The sequence below is a fragment of the Arachis hypogaea genome, chromosome 5 (assembly GCF_003086295.3).
Source record: "Arachis hypogaea cultivar Tifrunner chromosome 5, arahy.Tifrunner.gnm2.J5K5, whole genome shotgun sequence".
In the NCBI taxonomy this organism is placed as follows: Eukaryota; Viridiplantae; Streptophyta; class Magnoliopsida; order Fabales; family Fabaceae; genus Arachis; species Arachis hypogaea.
Genome location: NC_092040.1, coordinates 2410685 through 2428430, shown reverse-complemented (window position 1 = coordinate 2428430; position 17746 = coordinate 2410685). Strand labels below are relative to the sequence as shown.

At 30.8% G+C, this 17746-nt stretch overlaps 1 protein-coding gene across 3 annotated transcripts; it reads left to right on the top strand.

Annotated features, from left to right (window-relative positions):
- The first annotated feature begins 10828 nt into the window (after positions 1–10828).
- On the top strand, positions 10829–15424 carry LOC112800144 (uncharacterized). 3 transcript variants are annotated; one of them, XM_025842247.3, is made up of 4 exons: positions 10829–11781; positions 13963–14018; positions 14109–14298; positions 14897–15424. In XM_025842247.3, the coding sequence occupies exons 1-4, from the start codon at positions 11074–11076 to the stop codon at positions 15248–15250; spliced, it is 1308 nt and encodes a 435-aa protein (XP_025698032.1). In that variant the 5' UTR covers positions 10829–11073; the 3' UTR covers positions 15251–15424. The 3 variants fall into 3 exon arrangements, with proteins under 3 accessions (XP_025698032.1, XP_025698031.1, XP_025698029.1); XM_025842246.3 differs by having other exon boundaries at positions 14106–14298; positions 14900–15424; XM_025842244.2 differs by having other exon boundaries at positions 14106–14298.
- Positions 15425–17746: the final 2322 nt, after the last annotated feature.

Here is a 17746-nt window from a genome sequence, read left to right as displayed (position 1 = left end):
TTTTAATCTCGATTTGGATATTTATAGCTGAAGAGAGAGGATTCAATCATTGATTTATTTTTTCTTTTTCTTTTTGCCAAAATAAAATGAATACTGCTATAAAATTAATGGTGTAAGTGTATAATGTGTACAATGGGCTAAATCTTTAATCCAGTATGAATAAAATAAACATCACTCAATAACCATCCGGATAATAGGGATAATAAATATCTCATAATACTATCCCATAAGTTTAAGTTGATTTTAGAATTGACCTTTCGGATCTAAAACTCTAATATCATATCATGAAAACACTCATCCTAAAAGCTTAAACCTGACAAAAAAATAACACTAATAATTATATCTCTAATACTGAATAACCTCCATTGTACACATTATATAAAATTTTCATTGATTCTCTATACTTTCTCTAATAAAATACATAAAGAAAAAATAATTTACACTAACAAACATAATAGAGTTTAAAATTACGAATATGTTTTAAATCAATTTCCTTTACACATCTGTTCTAAAATATCTACTATTTCTATATTATATATATAATAAATTGAATTTAATTAATTCAATTTACTACTAATATAACTAAATCGAATCTAATTAATTGATGTAATTTACATAAAATATTCAATAGCAGGTAAGGAAAATTAATTTAGAATATTCACATAATTTTAAATTTTATTCCATTTATTAGTGTGAATTATCTTAAAAAATTATATATAAATAAAATAAATCAAATATTTATAAAAATATATATTTAAAAATATTTATATTTTAATATTATGTTACACATCTCCTTTGTGGTAAAAAAAAAGTTAAATATTTGCCAAAAATACATACACATTAGGATTAGGATTTTTTTTCTTATAATAATAAATAATAATTAAAATTAAAAATATAGTTATTTATGTCATGAGAAGAAAGGTGTATAACTTATAATTAAATTATAACAAAATAATAATTTAAAGCTAATTTTAGTTATAAATTTAATATCTTATTGTAAAAGGAATAAAATTTAAAATTTAAAATCACTACTGTACCTCAAGCAGGAGATACATATGAATGAATAAAAATATGTAAAGAGAACTCTTAAATATATTATTTAAACTTATATATAGTGATATTTAAGTTGATTTCTTTTGTTGGACCTTTCTCTAGAATAAATAGATTTTCTTCTCTTAACATTTAAACTCAAAACCATTGGTTATGGGATTAAAGAATTTATTATTATGATTAATCTTGTGTTGATTGATATTTTATAAATTAACAATAATATAATAAAGACAGATTCATACCAAATTAAGGTACTGGATTTGGTCTGGTCTTTTTTTTTTTAAATACCTTTTTTTTCTTTATATTTTATCTGCTAATTTTGTATTAGCTAATATTTCGTACACACTTAAGTGTATATTAGTCCGTTTGGATAGGTTCATAAGTTATTTTTTTTTATTTTTAACTTATAAAAATATATAGTATTAATATTTAGTATAATTTTTTAAATTAAATTGCAACTTTCTAAAAAATTATTTTAATATTTACAGAAAAATTAAAAAAAAATAATTTTTCTCGTAATAAAAAGCTTTTTATGACTCTTTTCTTAAAATAAACACTTTTAATTTAGAACTAAAAAATCAAATACAAAATAACTTATTTATAAATTACTTTTAAAAGTAAATAGCCAAATTAGTCTTCGAAAGATAACCCGATCTCCAAATTGGTCTCCGAAAGAATAAATTAATCAAAAAAGTCCCTGAAAATTTTAAAATTGCTAACGTTAGTCCTTCCGTCTACCTTTTGTTAATTTCGTCATTGACGCCATTAACAGTTGCTTATGTGGCCGTCAGTTTGGCATATCAGCATGTCAACTTGGTGTAGAATAGCTAGTGACAAGATATGTTTCACTATTTATGTCAAATTAGTCCTAGGTATGTAAACCTAATCCTTTCTTCCTGTGAAATGCCATTGTTGCTGCAGCGTTAGATTGATTATGCAGATGCCGAAATTGTTGAGCAACTGCATGATGGGTAGCGTAAGATTTGTGCATGTTTAATAAATATACTAGCTTTATTACGTATTCCAATTGTATTCTCAAATAAGAAGGGGTGGTGTGTAAACTCTCCCACCTTTGTAAATTTGAATTCTCCCTATTAATATAATAGAAATCTATATATATAATTTTGATAATTTTGAATTTGGAAAAAAAAATTAAAAAGGGAGGGATTAAGTATTCTAAAATGAATTCTATGATTTCTATTATATTGTTCTATATTATATTGTTTAGGATTATTAGATCATGTCCTGGATGACCGGGCTTCGTAAGATCCACTAAAACTAAAATAAGTGAAGTGGTCTAATACGGATTCCATCTTATCGATTTCACTTAACTTAATAGTATTGAAATGCATTCATTTCCTATGCATTGACTCGATTTATGATACTATCGGAGTGAAACAAGTAGATCTAAAGAAGAACATGGGTTAGATTCCATTAGTAACAAGTAAATCCTTTAATTTAATATGTAAATGTATGTTAAAAAGTCCCGATATCTTTTTTTGAGGGGGGCAAAAATATCAAGGTCTGAGATGACCCAGAAAGCACTATAAATTTAAGAAAGCCTACTTGGGTATTTAGCATTTACGACAACTGTCGCAATCACACGGAAGCCATGCTTCGAGCTCGTCGCTGCGGTGGCGGAGGAAGAACACAGACCAAGTGTGCTTTTGTGGGCTGAAGACAATAATCAAGAAGTTTGGGACAAAGGAAAATCCAGATAGATTGTTCCATACTTGTCCAAGATACCGGGTGAGTTATGAATATAGTCTTCTTGAAGCTTCTAATTATTTGCGTGGGATTTTGAGATTTATGTAACTTAATGTTTTGCAGAACGGCAGCCGCTGCAATTACTTTAGGTGGGTTGAGGATGATGAGTATGAAGGATTAGATGGTGCAAAGGGAGATGTTAAAACTGATGCAGAAATAGAGAGTGATGTTGTTGTCTTGAACCATAACCTATCATGGAGAATGATGAGCTTAGAAGGCTGAAGTTAAAGCACTTGGGATGTAACTGTATTTTGGATTAATAGTTGTGATTGTGGTTTTTATGATTATGTGTATGTTTTTTAGTGGCAAGTGAAGCAGTTATTGTGAAAATGTGGATATTGTGAACCTTCATAATTTACTATTATTTTATATGAACAAACTTCTGAGTAAACCTGTTGATATGCATGTTCCTATTTTTTAACTATTAAAAAGGTTCTCTACATGCACCATTTTTCTTGATCATAACATAATTTTAGCAAATCAGAAGAAACATAATTAAAATGAAGTAAACTAGGATTAGCATAACATGATCAATGGTTTACGAGTTTTTGTTGTCTCAGATTCAAATAACAACACTGTTTTAGGATGATAATAACATAAAAATAGACGTTGATAGTCAAAAGGGTAAGCTCAAAAAGCTTAACAGAAGTTTGTACTAAGGCTATTCTTACCTAAAGGACTATACAAAAAACAGGGCTATCCAATATACCACAACTACCACATTGTCTACAAATGGCAAATTTTGGCCCTGACAAAATAACAAATACTAACTGCCCTATATTTCATGTCTTCAAATCATTTCATGTCTTTTTTTCTGGGAGGTTTAAAACCCGAAGTTGGAACAAATGTCATGAAGCTAGCAAGCTTCTTGGCTGTTGCGGAGCTGCTACCCTTGATCATTTTAGCAGACACAGCAACTGATCCTGGAGCAACAGGCTTTGGAGAGGCATTTTCCTTTGTCATGGCCTTGGTGACATGGAGTTTTAGAGGCCTTCCTCTACCTTTAGTCTGCAGCAAACAGTTATCATCATTGTCTCAAACAAAACAGATTCTTAATGAATTACAAAGGGTGATATTCAGCAGATACAAGTTACTAATGTTTAATTTAAAACTGAATACAAGATAACCTGAGTAACATTGGTTGAGGTGTGTGATTGTTGTGTCGGTAGAAGCTGAGCATCCTGACTAACAGGAATTTCAATCTGTTTATCTGGAGCAGCTGGTGCTACTGCAGGGAGTGTCTGAATGGACTGAGTGTAAACTACGTCGTTTGCTTCCGGACCAGGTGCACCTTGTGGTGGTGGCACAACTGCAAGCTGCAATTGCATTAGCCTTGCCTTCTCTTGAGTATCGTCTTGCTTTTTCTTGCTGCAAGTTTTCTTGTTATGGCCCATATTTCCACAGTACATGCATCGAATTGGATTATACTTCATTTTCATCTTTGTCTTCGTGCCAATGGGTCCTTCCTTCTCTAGTGGCAGCCATAAAATATTTTTTGGACTTGAAAACCATGCTTACCTCAAATTTTATATCACCAAATTTGGCCTTGTCATTATACTGTGGATGCACAGCTAGACCTTCATCCTTAGAGTCTAACTCTTGGTCAAAGTCTTCTGACTTCCATTCATCTCCATCTGATGATTATTCGTTCAATAAATCATCATCTGAATCTGAAATTACATCAATTCACCACAAAATTGTAATACAAGCAAATAATACATAGAATTATAAAACAAGCAATTTCAATAACTCGTACACAATTAAATAAACAATACCTGCATCAGAGCATTCATCAGATTCGATATCCTCATAGCTGGAGTCATCAGTGTTAATAGCTTTGTCCCTTGCTCTGTCAGCAGTAGGCCTATGCTTCTCCGATCTCTCTGATCTACTTTCTTGGTCCTAGAAGACTGTCCTCCACAACTCCACTATCACTGTCACTACTATATGTAGAATCTCCTATAACTTTTGGAGGCTTGTACAAACTGGCTTCAGCATTCTCATATGAATCATGAGAGTCACTATCATTATCAATTGGAGTTGCCTTAACTTGCCTTCCAAATCTTGTTTTGGATGTATCTTTCACCTTGTTATTGATCTTATCGGCTGTTGTAGGCTTGGCAGAAACTTTAGCAGTCTGGGGTTTAGTCCAAGGCTTGGGCTGATGGATGGGCTTTTTTATGGGCTTATATGTGGATTTATGTGTGGACTTCTGTGAGGGCTGATGTGTGAGCTGAGGTGTGGGCTAATGTGTTGGCTTAGGTTTGGGTTTAGGTGTGGGCTGAGGAGTTGGCTCAGGTATGGGCTTAGGTGTGGGCTCAAGTACGGGCTTAGGTGTGGGCTCAGGTGTGGGTTGAGGAGAGGGTAACTTGGTGGGCTGAGATTTGTTCCTTTTTGGTTGAGGTGATTTTTTTGTGGTCCTAAAACAATGTTGAGTCATTACTTCATTGTGGTCCTTATTCAGTTTCTCTAGAGGTTCAGGGATGGTTGGCAACTGTAGTACATCATCACAATCCTCGTTCATGCAGTCAACCACGTGTGGCTTAGACACTACATGCTTAAAATAATGTTTATGAGGTAATGGTTCCTCCTACAGTCCTTAACCAATGCCAACAGATCAGCATCATTTTCTAGCATCCTCAAGCCATTATCCAGAAGTGTTCCAGGGACTTTCCACAAGCAATCGTTCATCTCAGTATATCTCATTTCTTTATAATATCCCTTCATAAAAAACACGTCTAGAGTGTTTGCTTCTATACCCATTAATACTTCAGTATTATTTGGTTCATAAAACAGATATCCTAATTCATCTATTTTGAACTTCCCACCATGGTGAAATACAAAGGTCATAGAGGGACCTTCCATCTACAACCAAAACAGCAACACACTCAACTATTGGCAATTTTTTTCATAAACAGGCAAAGCAGATTCAACATCAACTATCAAAATAAAAATAAAACACACACATGCATCTATATAGACTGCATTAATAGTTCTCAAATCTCGAAAATAGAGTCATTCATGAATCACCACGAAAACCCTAAGCCTGAACATATTTTTTCAAACCCTAACATTGCAAACAGTAACAATGGATTTCCAACGATCATAGAAGCACATTCATCGGGAGATAAAACCAGAATCAATCTCAGAAACTAACAAAAAAAGGGTAACCTACCTCTCACGCAAGGCAATAGTGTGCCCTTTTCGGTTGACCAAGGTTGTCGCAAACTTGTCACCTTCAACTCCAACACAATATTGTCGTCGGTCTAGACTGTCACACGCCGTTCAACGCTTCGTCTTTGTATAGGTGGGGAACGAAGACGAAGGGATTACAGAGAGATATTGTTTCCAGAAGAGAGATGGAATTAGAGACATGTAACGAAATAGCGATGGAAAATGAAGCGTTGTAAATGGGAGCAAAGAAAACGACGTCGTTTAAGCTTCAGCTGATGTGTCACACTAACGACTAGGTAAGCAGATGTTCACGCTGTTAGTTAAATTATAGACGGAAGGACTAACGTTACCAATTTTAAATTTTTTAGAGACACTTTTGATTAATTTATTCTTTTGGGGACCAATTTAGAGATTGAGTTATTTTTTGGAGACTAATTTGACTATTTTCTCTTATTTTTAATATAAACATTTATTATTTAAATTATTTAAAAAAAACTTAATTAATCCGTTTACTTAAACTGGACCTTAATCTATTAGTAGCTTAATAATAGTATATGTGAAATTTACGATGATGTTAAACATTTTATTCTTTAACTAAGTGGGTTTTTTTTCTTTATATAAAAAATTCTCATTATTTACAGAAATAAATTAACATAAGAATTTACTAATATACACATTCAGTTGTATTTTCGCAAGTTAAAATTGCAAAAATCAAAATTATATAATTTTTGCTGGTATTGAGTATTGACAGTGAAAACGAAGCAAAATAGATAGGTTATTTTCGCATGTATTATTATCAGTAAATATGAAGCATTTTTTCCCACATTTTCATTGGACAAAAATGAAAAAGAACTTGTGATAAGGATAAAGATTTTTTTGGAAAATGAGTTACATTCAGTTATATTTTAAATGGGATTGCTCTTAAGTCTTCATTGTTGATATATGTCATATATCTTATTGTTAGCAACTCGTTAATTAAATAATTATTTTTTTGAAAAGTACTGAAAAAAAATCCAACAAATTGAAAAATATCTTCGTACTCTTTTTTCCTAGGACAATAATGAACAAGGGCCTATTTGTTAGTTTCTTAATAGGGATTTCATTAAAATTTTTTATGGTGATAATTTACTAATAAATTGACTAATTAAACTCATATTTTTATAATTAATTTGGTCTCCTAATTAAATTAGGATAGACGCCTACAAAAAAATTGTTTAGATATCCATAATTTGTTTATTTCTATTCCAATCTTTGATTAAAAAAAATGTTTTATGAGAACAATTTTTTTCTTATTTAAGGATATCCTATTTCTTTTTCTTGTGGGAATCAATAACACAAAGATAGTGGAACATTGTTAAACGAAGACGGGATTGTTAACTTAATAATAAAGTATTCGACTTTTAAATGCAACTCTATTTTTTACACATTTTTATGAAGTAATTGTTTGGTCCATAACTTCGATAAGATTTGTAAGCCCACAAGTGATCCAAAAAGGAATAAATAAAAAAAATTGCATGTTATATCAATAGCAAATTCTAAAAAAATCTAACTTATTCCAAAAGTTGAGAACGAAAATAATAATTTATTTTATGGTTGATTGATGTATTTTTTTTATATAGATTTTATTTTTTATTTTAAATAATAAATCAAACCCTCGTATTTGAAAAAAATTTGAATCAATATTCATATTGCACAAATCAAATGATTCGATTTGCGATGAAATAAAAAAATTTTTAATATAATATAAATTGGAGAATCAAATTTGCAATAAAAAATATTTTCAACGCCGAAATACAAATCTAACGCCGAAATACAAATCTAACCCTTAATAAAAATCGTTATTAAGGCCCACTAGTCATAGTTATTTACTCATTTTGGTTGAAAACAATTGTCTTCGTTATTGATATAAGAATTGCTTAGGGAGGGAAAGTAACAAAGGCAAAAGCAAATAGGAGTTTAGGAGGACCCTGTGAGGCTGTGACTACAAATCTACAATCATGATTCATGACTTGACCACTCATCCTCACTCACTATTAGTATTTACTGTTGCCAAAGGCCACAAAAACTTGTCATCTTCTATCTGCTCGCTCTTCATTTTTATTGGCATTGTTTTAGAAGAGAGATTAAGATTATCTTTTATAGTTCAACATAAATTTATAGAATACGAGGTTACAATGGATCTTTCTGCTCCAAATGAGCATCTTCACGAAGATTAGGGTTAAATTGCATATATTGTGTATGTTTGTTAATTAAAATATTGGAAGAAAAAGTTAAAAGAATTCAGATAAATTTATGCAGCATTTTTAGGCTGTTTTTTTTTTATATGAAAAAATATTGGTATTTTTTTGATTAAAAATAAAAGGTTTAATTATTTTGTTGGTCCATATAGTTTTGCGAAATTTTCAATTAGGTCCCTATATTTTTCTTCTTTTTAATTGAGTCCTTGCACCAAAATTTTTTTTTAATTGGGTCCCTATACTTTTTTTCCTTTTATTTAGGTCCTTATACCAATTCTTTTTTTTAGTTAGGTCCCTATAAAATTAAGCCAATTACTACTAAAAAGGACTTAATTGAAAAAAAATTAGTGTAGAGATTCAATTAAAAAGAAAAAAGTATAAGGACCTAATTGAAAATTTCATGAAATTATAGGGACCAATAGAATAATTAAACCAAAATAAAATTATTTGATATGATTGCAAGTGAGTAAATTTTGTAAGTGGGAACAGGTGGGGGTGTGTATTGAATACATGGCAATATTTTGGTCAATACGCAAAAATATGTTGAATAATTTTTACAATATTATAATACACTTTAAATATCAATATTCAATCAAAATATTATATTTATTTTTATATTAAAATAATTTCTGGTATTTTTACTGTGCATTTTAGATAGATTATCTTTAAATTATGTTTTTTTATGAATTGACATATATTTATGGTTGAATTAAATATTTGTATTGGGTTTGGTATAAAATATATTAAATTAAATTATATTTTTATATTATATTTTATATAAAATATATTAAATTAATTATAACTTAATATCATATTTAATTTATAATAAATATAAAAATTAAATAATCAATCCCATAACATTGGTCTTGAAATTTAAAAAAATATTAAGTAAATAATGATTATCTTAAACAATATGAACAATCACTAATCAAATAAAAACATATTATATCTCTAAATTATTTACCTAAATTTTATTATTAAAATAGCTATTCATACACTAAATAAAATAAATATCTAATATATTTATTATTTATATTATTTAATATTTTTATTATTTACCTATAATTTCCTAAATTTGATAGGACCAAGTGTGTTTTAAAAAGATAAATAAATAAGGGAAGTGTTAAGATTAGAGGTGGTTTTTGGAGTTGGTGTTGACTGTTGAAGATTCCGGACAGAGAGGAATTGAGATTTAGGGCAGAGAGGTTGTCTCTCTCTAAATTCATTTCATTGCAATTACGTCAATATTTAAAGTCACAGTTAAAGTAGCTACAACCCCATCGTGTTCATTTTCAATACATAAAAAAAATACTATTTCAACTAAGGAAATTAACACTAATTTATGTTGATTCAATAATTTATTTATTTATTTAAATATTAAATATAAAAAATTAAAACTCATGTTATATATATTAATTTATTAGTTAACAAAAAATTTGTAAATAAAAATTAAATTTACAATAAATTAATTATTAACTTGTGAAACTAAAGAATGACACTTTTTTTATTTTTAATATTGGATTAATAATAGTATTTTTTTAAATTGTGATTTATTGTGATATTTTTTTAAAATGTGGGATGATTTAATGTACGAAGTATAAATCGGACTGTCTTATTTTTAAAAAGTATAGAAATTGGATTCGGACAGTCCGATTTGTGTTGAAAAAATTAAAAAAATTTGGAGTACACATATCCCATTTATGTATTCTAAATTTTTTTAATTTTTTTAACACAAATTAATGAGTCCGATTTGTGTACTCCAAATTTTTAAAATTTTTTAAACACAAATTAGAGGGTCTGATTTCTGTACCTCCCATAATCTTAAAAAATACAAAAAATTACCACATTAAGATATATTACTCATTCTACTTCCGTATCCAAATTTTTTAGCAAAAAAATTACAAAAATAAAAAAGACTATTTTTTATATTGAATTATTATTGATATTTTTTCATTAATATTATAATATTTTAGTGTAATGTAATTATATAAAATAAAAAGAAATTGTGAGTAATAATTTTAAATAAGATAAAAAATAAAAAAATTAACAAAAATTATGAATTATAATTTTAAATAAGACAAAAAAATTATGAGTCATGATTTTAATCTTTTAATTAAAAAAATATAATTTATAAAATCATGAATAATGATATTTTTTATTTTGCAAATAGTAACAGTTTCATTCATCATATATAAAATAATTAAGACTGAAAAGAAAAATCAAGGAAATCAATACTAATATAGTCTCTGTTCGGCAGACATTAGTGTCAATCTAATCTGATTCGGGGATCTGTCACTTCTCGATCTCTGGGAACTTTTTCCAAGAAAAAGAAATATATATATTAATTTATGATTTATTAAAAATGTAAAATAATGAGTAAATGTAAATTGCCATTTTGATAAGTAGAAAATTTATTTTTTACCACAAAAAGTGTATCATTTTAATTATAAAATTGATTTTTTTGTTAATTTTAATTTTAAAATATTATTTTATTAAAAATAAAATATATTATTAAATTTAAAATAAAAAATTTAAATTAACGACTAAATAATAGTCGTTAACATTTCTCTTAATATTATGAATATGAAAATAGTAGAATTAAAATATCTTATAGAGAGATAGGGGTTAGGAAGTGTTTACCCAGAGCAGAGAGAGAAAGAGAAAGAGAAAGAGAAAGAGAAAGAGAAATGACAAAAAGGCAATGTTCTTTTTTCTGTGTAGTAGTAGCTTGTAGCTAACTTACTTAGCTTCACTCAGCACTCTGCACTCTCTTTGCCATCTTTTTTCTGTTACAGATTCCACACTAACCACTAACCACCTTCAAAATTAAAATAATTATTCCCAAATGGCAGAGGAAGAGGACCAACAACCGCCACCACCGCCACTACTTAGACAAGACGAGGAGCGTCGTAACATGAAGAAGCTCATCTCAATCTACCTGGGCCTGGGCCTGGGCCTATTCCTGGCCCAACTCCCCAAGAACACTGTCTCTCTCGTTCACAAGCTCCAAGCAGACCTCAGAGAAATGCGGTGGAGGAGGCAAGAAGACTCCAAAGCCAACGCTAGAGTCGTCGAGATCTTCGCCTCTCACCGCAACGCCTGGCAGCAAGAGGAGAAGCGACTCCTTCGCCAGATCGACGCCGCCGCCGATGAAATCTCACGCCTCCGCGGAACCCTCACCGAGCTCCAGAAAGAGAGGGACGAGGTAATGAGCTTCATGTCGAGGTCGAGGGTCAGAAATGGGGAGAAGGTTGAGGCGGAGGAGAGGTTCGGTGGGTGCGGGAGCAGGGAGAGTTACGGTGTGGTCGCGGGGAATAGTAGAGAGTGGTTCAAGAAAGAGGAGGAGGAGGAGGAGGAAGAAGAAGAAGAAGAAGAAGAAGAAGAGAGTGTGGTGGAGGAAGATGAAGTTGTTGGTTATGCGCATGAGAATGAACATGCATCGCATCATGGACATGGTGGTGGGTTTATGGAGTTTCTTGGAAATGGTTTTGATTCTGAGTTTATGGCTTCTGCATCTTCCAAATTCTGGGCGGAAAAAACTTCCCTTTTCCAGGTTCCTTCAAATTTCCTCCTCCTCTTCCATCTTCTTCGTATTTTATTTTATTTTGTTTTTTACCTTTTTCCCCTTCCTTAAACCAAAATTAATGTCAATTATTATTGTTCTTAAGTCTTTTAGTGACGTGTCTCTTGACATAATTTGTGATATCATAATGCATAATTAAGCATAATTATGTTGTTTTATCTGAAAATATTCCTAAATACTGAGGAGAGAGAGAGAGAGAGAGAGAGAGAGAGAGATTTACTAGTTAGGAGATGTTTAAGGAATTTATTAAGGGTTGGACATTGACACTGCTGCTTTGATACTGTAGTTAAGAATTCAGATTGATAATTAGAACCCTTGATTATTTTTAATTGTTATTTATTCGTTTAAAAATATTTGATAACAAAAAAATAATTAATCAAAAAGGTTTGAATTTATTTTATTTAGTATTTATTAATTATTAATTATTAATAATTAATAATTAATAAATGATAAATAAAGTAAGCTTTATCATATTAATATTATCAATTTAGTTATTATTTATAAGGCAGTCTTCTTAGGAAACCAACTACAGTCAACTAGATGAAAAACACGAGGTTTATTATAAAAAAAAAAACTTCTCACTATCTTAATTTTTTAAATTTTAAAACTAAAAATACAAAAAATTAATTGAAGTTGGATTATGTTGTAGTTTGTTCTCTATAATTTTCCTTTACAAGGCTATCCACAGTCAAGCCAATAATTAAAGTGGGGGAGGGATTTTGTATTTTTATATGGTATGAATATTAACTTATTACAGTGTGGTTCACCGCATAAAGTGACACCCCCTTTATTGGTATTATTATTATTTTTGTTAACGAAAGATCATTATCAACTTTTGGACTGGCTCGGGAAACACAGTATCCTATTCCTTTTACCACAGCTTATATTCTTTTAACCCAGTTTTTCAAGCTAGTGGTTTTTTATTTTTTCTGAGGAGACGTGTGTTTGTGTTGGTGCTTAGTACAGCAAAAAACTGTGTTTTAGGCTTGACTTTCTTGCTTCATTTCTTCTACTGAAAGATAAAGATGTTGCCTTTTTTAATGGGTCCTAAAAGGGTCTTATTTTTTCCTATCAAGTTCAGATGGAGTTGGTTTTGGTTTCGTAATGGTTCATGATGGTGGAGCCGTGCATCCATGTGTTATTTGTCTGCTTTTGCACCCCCATCTTTTCTTTTCTCTTGTATCACTTTTGGTACTGTTATGTGGTGTTACTGTTACGTTGGTGTTGCTATTTGCATGGTTGGTCCACTTTACTTTCAGCAGAGGCGATGATCACTTTTTCTTATCTAGTGCTGAAATCTAGGGGTATCATTCTCCCGGTTGCTTGTTGCGCTTGTGGTTGTCATGCCTATTAATTACTAACTCATACGTTCCTCTATGAAAAATTTTTACCTCCTTGGATTAATATATTTGGATAAAGCTGTGGTAAAAGGTACTGACAAAGTGACAATGTTGCTTGTAGGATTGAGAATATATGTGAAATCCCCATAAGGGGTGATATGTTCCGTAGAGCTCTAACATTATTGGTGTCTCCTTTGGTAAATTTGTGTGTGTGAATTACAGCAAACTCTCTTGAGGATACACACCCGTTCATTTGTATCACTAGGTTTTATACAACACACAATATCACTTTATTTTGCAAAATATGACACTGAATTTCCCTACCAAACATGACACTCAGGTCAGTTTAGGCATGTAGGCATAAAGGATCAAGGGATTTCATATATTAATATCACCTTTTTCGGGAAGGTCGACTTTAGTTTACCATTTTTTAATTTGATTTTAGATTGCATCTTGCACATAAAATAAGTAGTAAATTACTTCGTGTTTTTCTTTGTTGTAATGGACCTAGGATTGAATTATTTGGATCTGAAAGATGCCTCTTCTGAGCCTCTCAAAGCCATAAATCCATTGGCATAGGATGCCATAAAACTAAAAGCAATTAAAAGGAGTAGTTATATCAGAAGGGATGGTCTGAAAGCAATAAAAATTGAGTAGTTATCAATTAAATGTTTAATCACATGGGATATCCTGAAAGCAATTTAAGTGTTTATGAAAGTCCATTGACTGAAATTTGCTTGGCAATTCATATGAACATGTTGTTGATCAGTCATTTTGTCAATTTCTGAACAGTAGATGTTTACTCTTGCAGGATGTACAGTATGAATCCCTTGAATCTATGTACAATACCAAGCATTTTGTGGCAAGGTAAATAGTTGGTAACCCTAACATTGATAATTTCTGTTGCATTGGCATTAATCTGCAACTAATCGAGGGTGAGTTTTCTTGGTCCAGAAGGGAGTCCCCTTGGAAGGTAGAAGGTGATTCTGCGGGAGTGTCCTCTAAACTCAAATTACTTGAACAGGAATTATTGAATTTGGAGAAGATCAGTAAGAGTGATCTATCCAAAGTGTCGTCCTTAATAAAGAAGCAGACCAAGAGATATCAAGTGCTTTCAGAAAAGATTGATGATTTATGCAGGAGAATAGTAAGTAACTCTAGCCTCAAGCTTCAAGTTCACCCCCTAATCTTGCAACTAGTAATTAATCCATAAATTGGGATTTGAATTATCCCTTTTATGTAAAAATACTACATTCTCCAATCATTTAAAGTCAGCCACCTACGTATTTTGAAATGTTAGCAGTCCGATCAGAACTGTATATAATTAATGGAGAAACTCTGATAAAAATCAGCTTATATAATTAATGGTTGTCTGTATGAGTACATACCATGTTTTATGCATGTGCTACAATTAAGTGCATTGGATAAACAGATAAAGCAAATGTCTGTCTGGTGGTTGGGGAAAGCTTACTGTCAATGATGTCTATTCAAAATTAGTGTTTGTTAAGTTCTATTCTTTTTGTGAACCGTGATTGATCCCAGAAATAGGAAATCATAGGCTACATTGTTATAATGTGTGCATATAATTAAGGCAGACATCAAAATCTGAGTTCAATTCTTGCAAGCATGATGCAACATGAAGAAAGTTGACTTTGAAGTTGGCTGCAACTACTTTGCATGTATGTTTCTGCAAAACAACAGGCTTGTGTCAAGCTTGTTCATTGCTGACATCACCTTTTTTCCAGCAGGGTAGTGATCCCTCCGAACCCTCCCTCAGTTCAGAATTTCGAGCACAAACCCAAACGGAGTTCTTACTTGAAGCATTTCGGCTTCAGCAGGGCGCATCTGAAACCGGACAGAAACTGATGGGTTTGCAAACTGAAATTGGGAAGAGCCATTACAGGGACGAGCTAAGGAGCGAGACCATGCCAACTGCAAGGCGGTCGCTGGACTCGATCAGGAACAACTTGAAAGAGATCCAGCGGAATTTGGAGATATGGTTGGCCAGAATCATTGGTGATCTTGAGGGGATTCTGGCAAGGGATGGTGCATCACGTGTAAGAGAATATTACATTTCTAGATACCCTTTTGTTCAATAGAGTCTTTAAGTGACTTTTAGGAAGTCTCACCTCACCACTCTAAATCTAACCAAATTATCTTATTTTGCTATGTATATGTTTCAATGCATAAAAGTGGTAGCTGGATATCCCTGTAAAATGAAATCATGCCAGATCTACTTATTTTGGTATGTTAATTATTCTCCTTTCTTTTCACCCTCATTGAGGACATCCATCTTAAATGCAAGCCCAATTTGTATATATTGTGTAACGGCCAAGAAAGAAGGAACTTACTGAAAAATCATCATCATATAATAAATCCCAAGAAAAACACCACAATCCAAAATATTCAAAGTAAAAAAGGGAAGAGAAAGAGAAAAGGGCAGAAGGAGAACACAAAAAGTTAAAAAAGTTATAATATCCATTTCTTGGATCAAGATTTTCTAAAGTGAATTAAGATGGTGGAGTTTATATTTCGTAGAAGTTAACTTTTTATTTTACTATTTTATTAATTTTCTCACTTTAGAATATCCAAAATCCCATTTCTAGTCACCAAAAAAAAAAAAAATTGGTCCATTTCTATTGTTAGTCTTTGTCATAAAATTTCTTCCTCTATAAGAACAAGGTTCATTGCCTTTTTAGTAGCCTTGGTTTGAGGAAATGAAACTCAGTTTTTCAAATTGAATTAGCCAATCTTATATTCTTATGATAACATGATTAAGATATTGGTACCTAAGGGGAAAAAAATGCAATGACTCCTTGAGATATCAATATCACATTCCGTTAACTTTTTTCCCTCTTTCTTCTTTGTTTATTGAAGTTACATAAATATTGGTACCAACCGATGATTAATGTTCTTGCATTCTGCATTCAATTCAATGGATGGCTTGATTGATAAAAGCTCTGCCACAGAAGGTGGTAGGGCCAAAACACCTAAGTTGCTTTAACAATGAATAAAGACTAAAAAAAAAATGAAGCCTATATGGTCTATCCATACCTAGGAATATAAATATATAATTGCACTGTCTTCATATACTTGGAAGTTGGAACCGTCAGATTTCTGTTGTTTTATGTATATACTGATTTGAACTATCCAATTGTTAAAATGCACGTTATGCGTTTAAATAATACTTAGTTTGAACGGGACAAACCTTCATTTCTTTTCTTTTTATATTTGCCAAGGTGTTGTCTTTACATCATTTATGGAATATATTCATCTAACTTTTTCAACGAAATTTAATTTTACATGTCCGTAACTTTGGTGATGGCTACTTTAGAACTTTAGCATAATGGTGCAGGTTTTCAAAGAGCTTACCATTTAATTCTCGTATCAGTTCTTAGATCTCAAATTTAGATTTTTCATCTTCCAATTTGTAAAAAAATTGATCACATGCAAAACGACTCTGCTGTTTTGTGGAGTAAAAATTTTTTAATCATTTTTTTAATGAAAACGGCACTGCCGTTTTGTATTTAATGAATTTAAAAGAATATTTTTATATGACATTTTGCGCCTTCTAAAAAATAAAAAATATCTCATAGCACAGTAAAACTCACATATTCTAAAATATTGGGGCACATCACACATGTTGTTACAGTATAAAAACAAATAGCCTGCAATGTCACACTCATAAATATAATAAACTTAAGATATACTTTTGAGCTTATTTAGAAAATATTTCGAGACAAAATATACGAATACAATAAGATTTAGAGAAAATCACGAATAGATCTTTGATTTTTTATCTCAGAAGATAAATAAATTGTTAATTAATTAAAAATACAAAAACGTCTATCATATTTAGAGAAAAAAACTTAAATATTTCACATTTTAAAAAATGAAGAATATTTTTATATTTTTAATTAATAAAAAATATATATGTCTTTAAATTAAAAAATCAAAAACTTATTTGTCTTTTTCTTTTTAACCAAGTTTGATAGTAGTTTGAAAAATCATTTTTATCCCAAACTATTCTTGAGTCAACATTATTGTTTCGGAGACATTTTTACAGAGATTGTTTCAAAACCGTTATTGCACACCCCTTCCTTAGATATGTTTATTATGTTCCTATTGTCTCCACAATTTTCTCATCATAGGATGCTTACCCAATAAGCATCTAATTGTATTTATTTGTTGAAGTCCTTTAACAAACTACTAGAGTAATTCACAGGTATATATTGAAACAGAGTCATCATCTAAATGCACAACAACTTTCCTTAGCATGTAAGAGTATCTCCTTGTAATTTCTTGTGTTTGACCAAATTAAGAAAAAAAAAGAAGCAAAACTTAAATCACAAGTCATTAAATTAACACCAACCTCTTTGAATTCACCGCCACCTGCCAAACACATAATAATTGAACACATTAAAACATTGTAGCCGTCGTCTTAGGCTGGCATTTAATTTAATTTGTCACTTTTGCTCAAATTTTTTTAATGCCTCAAATTCATTATTTCAATCACATACATATCTTTGTAGACCTATGATCCATTATTATACCTTCATCATCATCATCATCACATGATATCTATGATATGATCT

What these genes read in the sequence shown, in the direction of transcription:
- LOC112800144 (XM_025842244.2), top strand. Translation starts at nt 11,074, where the DNA reads ATGGCAGAGGAAGAGGACCAACAACCGCCACCACCGCCACTACTTAGA. An exon ending in AAAAAACTTCCCTTTTCCAG is followed by an intron (nt 11,782 to 13,962) that starts GTTCCTTCAAAT and finishes TTACTCTTGCAG; the next exon opens with GATGTACAGTATGAATCCCT. An exon ending in ATGATTTATGCAGGAGAATA is followed by an intron (nt 14,299 to 14,896) that starts GTAAGTAACTCT and finishes CCTTTTTTCCAG; the next exon opens with CAGGGTAGTGATCCCTCCGA.